This window comes from Electrophorus electricus, chromosome 1 (genome assembly GCF_013358815.1).
Source record: "Electrophorus electricus isolate fEleEle1 chromosome 1, fEleEle1.pri, whole genome shotgun sequence".
Classification (NCBI taxonomy): Eukaryota; Metazoa; Chordata; class Actinopteri; order Gymnotiformes; family Gymnotidae; genus Electrophorus; species Electrophorus electricus.
In genome coordinates this window covers 23899355-23905604 of record NC_049535.1, presented here as the reverse complement: position 1 = coordinate 23905604, position 6250 = coordinate 23899355, and the positions used below count along the sequence as shown (strand labels likewise).

The 6250-nt window shown below is 38.8% G+C and overlaps 1 gene segment (V, D, J or C); it reads left to right on the top strand.

Annotated features, from left to right (window-relative positions):
• Positions 1 to 2670: 2670 nt before the first annotated feature.
• LOC118241169 lies at positions 2671 to 3176 on the top strand. The segment is given in 2 exon segments: positions 2671 to 2765; positions 2848 to 3176. Coding segments are annotated over 2 exon segments (372 nt in total).
• The last annotated feature ends 3074 nt before the right edge of the window (positions 3177 to 6250 follow it).

Genomic DNA, 6250 nt, shown 5'->3' with positions numbered 1-6250 from the left:
AGCCTATTGGGCTGCAGCCCCAAGACCAACGCCAAATGGCGAGGCCAGAGGACCGAACGACCTGACACAGGCTAGTGCGAGCAAGACAGAGCGTAGATGGACAGGGACCAAGATGACAACAGACACTGGGATGGACAAACCAACTAGCACAGGCACAGACACCAAAGGTAACAAAATGACTGCCACAAATGGCGTGATGGGGACAGACACAGTGACTGGGGTGGATACAACATTATCCCACATATTAACAAGTCCAGGTAAGCCGGCGAGAGCCCCGGCCTGTTCCCCAGTTGTCAGTTGGGCTGCAATCCAACCCGCCTGTGGGGAATCACCCCTCGCTGATTTGGGGGGCCGGCAACCTTTGCTGTCCCACCTCAGGAGGTGCACCAGCCACCTTTCTCATCTCTGGGGTGGGCACTGGTGCCGCCTCCTTCCTGCGTTTACGAGGCTTCGGTATGGGCACACAAGTTCCAGGGCAGTGTGCCCTAGGGAAGGGAATTTCATCCTCAGATGAGGTCACCTCTAGGAGTTTTACACAGGCTGGCTTGCTTGTCCCTAGGCGATACCTCCTAGGCAGGGCCTTGGGAAGTATCGTAAATGCTGGATGCTAGTCATTCCCGAAGATGACAGACCTTACATCACTGGTGGATCCTTTTTTTTGTTTTGTGTATGTGAATCACTATGTGGCTTTTGTTTTTTGTTTTTTTCCATGGTCACAGGTCATCTGCGTTGTGATATTAGTGTTTAATATGATTGTTTTGACTGCATGAGAACACCCTCTGAAGCAGACAGTAATAGTTATGTCAACAGAGAACGTCTTTCTGGACTCGAGTGCGAATGAGGAATTCCTGGTTCAGGCTGGCCAATTGATTCAACATGCTGCACACGTTTTTCTTTTCGGTGGTTTTAACTGTGCGTGTGAGGCAGATTCCTTTGCCGATTTGGTTGTTATTTTTACTTGATAGGAGTTCCAGTCTCAAGGGATGGAGAAACTGGGAATTGTCAGTGCGAGGTTGTAGCATTGGAGCAGCTGTAGCTGCGCGAGGTGGGATTAAGGAGCGATATATGGATTTTTAATTTATGTAATCCTGCCTGGGTCACTTTAGGACTATTGGAGTGTTCTGGTGTCTACATTGTTTGTATGTTTTGTGTTCAGTGTGGGAGATGCCAATTTTTTTCTTTCTTTCCCTTTCCCTCTCTATTTACATTTTCTTTTGTTGTTAGTTATAAGGATTGGGTGCATTGAGGGAGTGGAAGGATTAGGTGAATTCCATGTGGCCCAGTTAACACTTGTGTACATTATTTTACTGCTTAGTTGGCAGTGACTTTTTATGTGCTGTGCTTTTAATATTTTTAGTATTGATATTTAGTTTTTACATATTGCTTGATGGAATTAAACTGTAATTTAGGGTGAAAGTGGAACCAACTGAGTCTGTGTAAACTCACTTAATTCTCTCACTTTTATGTTGCAGCTACCTTTTAGATGTCCTATTGTGTCTTGATGAATTTTCCCTAATAAACTGAACTGAGATTCAGACTGGTGTCTCTGTGTGTGTGTGTGTGTGTGTGTGTGTGTGTGTGTGTGTGTGTGTGTGTGTGTGTGTGTGTGTGTGTGTGTGTGTCTTAGAGGTCTGAATATTTAAACGTTTGTAGTGGACAAGTTGTCCTGACACATACAATTTATAGGATAGTTTTGTTTGTTTTAAAATGCAATATTTTATTATTATTATATTAATTCCAGTGCTTTTTGAAGAGGTGGGCCCTCTGTATTTTAAGACTGTGAGGGGCTTTCAAGGGAAGTTGATTCTACCACCTGGGTGCCAATACACAGGAAACTCTTAAGGCCTATTACAGCTTTTCAGTGCTCCTAGGACATGCCATAGAAACGTTTTGATTGGTTTTCAAGGAAATACATTTATTTGTGACAGACTAAGCAGTTTAAAGCCATATAATCTTTAAAATATGACTTGTCAACTGGGACATCTGTCAAATGGCATGGCATCATATTCCTACAGCTCTACAACATCTCAGAGAAAAGTTTACCTGAAGGATTCATTCAGGAGACCTGCTGAATGTAAAACTCAGTTGTAACCCCTGTTGCTCTTATGTTATTATGTTAGAGCAAACAAAGGAAGGATTCATCAGAAAACAAATTGTGATCACAATATAGAATATAAGGTCTTTACCATTTTTATTTAGGTATTATAATTAGGTCAAATTGACTTTACTTTAAATTTGAAAAATGTCATTAAAAAACTTCTCATCAAACATGAAATGAGTGTTTATTAACTGTCTTCATAAACTGTTTCTGTTTAATTCTGTAGACTGAAATCAACAAATTCTACTATATTTCTCTAATAATGATAAACATGCCATGAAGATCCTGCAGATTTATTGTACTGAAGATTTGCACTGTACTTTCATTATCAGAAAACTTTATTAACTTGATTGTTATGCTCCTTCTGATTGGGATTTTAGGTATTTTGTACTTCTACCAAATATATTAAATGCATTCTAGTCTACTGCTTTAAAGCAATACGAATGGCCTGTAATTCTGTAGTCTATTCTTAGCAGCACAGAATGCACAGCCCCCATTTCATATTTATGCAAATATCCATGTTCTCCTGTAATATTAGGAGGATTTCATGTGACCACGTCATGGCCTTGCTTGGTGTCTCTCTAGAGGAAAACAGTTCCCTTCATTCCTGCTTCAACTGAAAACATGTTAGTTTCAGCTCCACTGCTGCTGCTGACTGCTGCCTCCTGTGAGTGTTTCGACTCAAGGGTTTGTAGTTCATCGGATCCTCTAAATAAACCAAATAAACCTTTTCTTTTGTCTTTCCACAGATGTGTTCTGTGCTACTGAGTTCATCCAGTCAGGCCCAGTGGTTGTTAAGCCAGGAGATCCTTTAACCATCACCTGTAGAGTGACTGGAGCTTCTATCACTGACAGCAGCAGCCACTATGGAACAGGCTGGATTCGACAACCTGCAGGAAAAGCTTTGGAATGGATCAACAGCATTGATTATGATGGTGACATATATAAGAAGGATTCACTGAAAAACAAGTTTGTTGTCTCTCGAGACACCTCCAGTAACACAATAACCCTTCAAGGGCAGAATCTGCAGGCTGAAGACACAGCTGTGTATTACTGTGCTCGATATCCACAGTGCTAAGAAAACATCAACAGCATGTACAAAAACCTTCATTAAAAATAATCTGTTCTCACAATCCAGGGCACACATTTTCTTTTCAAAATTATGTAATATTTGTGATTGTGTTTTGAATTTACATGCTTGCTTATTCCCAGTACTAGTACCAACCAGGTAGCCTGGCTTTGTACATCATGTACAAAAATTCTTATTAAATATAAGCTGTTCTCACAAAACAAGGCACATGTTATCCTCAGAATGCCATTGCATGTTCTTAAGAAAATCAGTGTGATACCTGTAAATAGTATTTGTTTTTAATACCACACTGTTACACTTTCACAACCAAAACACAATGGAGTGTCTGTACCAAACTTCAGAGACAATATTCTTAGATTTTATGCATACCATAGGCTAGCTTTGAATGTTTCCTCATGTAACACAAATTAAAATAATTTACCTTTTTAATCCACATTTTACACACACACACCCATACACACGTACAAGGCAAGCAGTAATATGTTCTTTAGTGTAATAAGCATATGTGTAATATTATGCAGTTATCAGAAATATATTCAAATATGTTGAATAACTTTCTACTTTTATTTATATAACTGGCTGTTACTGAGTAAGAGGAATTGTAAAGATGTCCTGTACAGTTACCAGCGGTTTATTATTACTAGCATGTTCAAGTGAAGCTTTGAGTGCACTGGAAATATAAATGTAAGTAAAAACAGACCTGGTTTCCCACAGACATCCTTAAACAAAGATTATCTTTGAGTGGTAGAGCAAACATTACACTGAACACACTCTCATTTAACACGATGTTAACATTGCAACGATTTGGGGAAACATAGCCCATATTTATTAAAAGTCTTAAATTGTCAATGATGTATAACAAAGTCTCATTATAATGATCAGAATGTCATTGTGCCTTAATAAGGACTGATGATAATAAGGAATGACTCACAGTGATATAGGAAATGTTATTATAGCACTAACTATATTTTGTGAAAACTGCATAACATTTTTCAGTTGCCACATGTAATTTATTAAATGAACAGATATAATTTAAAGTAATTTAATTTCTATGCTAAATTTCATGATTCATTTATGAAACTTGTCTATGAAACAAAATGTGCTTATTTAAATAAGGATGGGCTCATTCAACTGGGCATCTCCACTAAACAAAAGTTATAGACAGCCAGTCAACTTTTCATTATGAATTATGACCCTCATCAGATATTTTATTGTCATGTGTGCTTTTTCATTGGTGGGGGAAGCAGGATAGGATTTAATTAATAAAATACAATGTACTTTTTCCCTGTGCAGGTGCGTGCCATAATGGGGGTGTGGCTACAAAAAAGGGTGAACCTCCCTGCACGCCGCAAGCTGTACCACGTGACTTGTGGGGGGGGAGCGTCCCATGACAATTACTTCATGAGCTGCATTATGTAAGCTTGATAACATAATGATAACTTTTGAATCCTCACTACATTAGGTCATGCTAGTGTTTAGAAAATAAAACAATTTTAGGGAAGGGGAAGCAGGTTTACCATCAGGGTACCATCAGCATGAGTAATGTGTTCTGTGTTCTGAGTAGTGACCTGAGCCCGGGTCACTTATTCATGCACTCTCATAAATTCATTAATAATACATTACACTGAGTAATACACTTCTGGCTTTGGTTCATTTCTACATAGTAAACCAGCGCATATGATGACTGTGTATGTCCCAATCCTGGTCATGGATTATTCCCACACTGCACATTTCACTGCTCTCAACAAAATAAGTGACACAGGCAAAGAACGTGAAGATAAACAGGAGGAAGCACAAGCTTAGGTCTCCAACTTAAATGATTAATGAAAGTAACAAAAATGAAACTGAACATAAAAATGTACCAACTACAACAAAAGGAGTCAACAAAACAATAATGACAGAAAATAGTCATGTAAACTAAACAGGCTTAAATTAGGACTAACACTATAGCAAAACCTACAGGTAGGGTGGTGACTATTAACCAACACACACCACCTGAGGGATCCATGGACAAACAAGACATATGACAATAAACACAAGAAAAACAAACATGCTCAGCCCAGCCAAATATTTGTAGCTGTTGCGGGACGGCACCGTGACAAGAAACTGCAGGAGCACCACAGGAGCAGGACTGTGAACCAGTGAGACAGATTGCATGCTTGTTTGGCTTTCATTTAAAAAAAGACTAATATTTGTTTGTTATCTTGCTAACAGTTTATATGATCAGCAACCTTAGGTAGTTCAGAAAGTTTCTTGTATTCATAAATGTAATGCTACAATACAACTTTAGAAAATTCACATTTTTTATGGTCCTGCCAACTGATCACTGGAACACTTTTATTGTGTAGTTAATTTTGGAAACATTCTGAATTAACTTAAACCAAGGAGAAAGTAGCAGTCAGACTGTCTTTTGATATATCACTGAACATCCTGAATCTTCAAGTCGGCATTGTATTTATATTTATTTTCATGTTTCTAAAAACAATTGAAAAACATAAATTAATGGCTTGCAGACAGTTGCTGTGGAAGTGACAAATTTGATAAATCACACATTAAAAAGCCAGTGTGTTTGTTGTAATGATGTTGGATGGGCTACACTATGTAAATCCTCCCTCTGTCCCTAAGGTCTGTGGGTCTGAAGAGGAGATCAAGCAGATTCATTCAGTTCCGTGTCAGAACCAACAACAGTGCTCTCACCAGCACTCCTGCTGCTAGTAACAGCTGCTTTCTGTAAGTGTTTCTGTAAGTATGACTGTATCTGAACTGGAAAGGAATGTTTTAAACTCAACATGTTTGTAAAAAATGATTTTATAACATGTCTGTTACTGTCATTCTCCAGGTGTTGGTCAAACCGAGAGTCATTTTCCATCTCCTGTAAGATCTCAGAGTCAAGCTACTGTATTCACTGGGTACAGCAATCCACTGGACAAGCCCTGAAATGGCTTGGCTATCTGTGTATCAGTGGTAGCACTAATCTCAAAGACATGGTGAAGAATAAGATCAGTTTCAGGCAGTACACATCCGGCAGCACTATTTTTTAAGACGCCAAAACTTTGAGACTG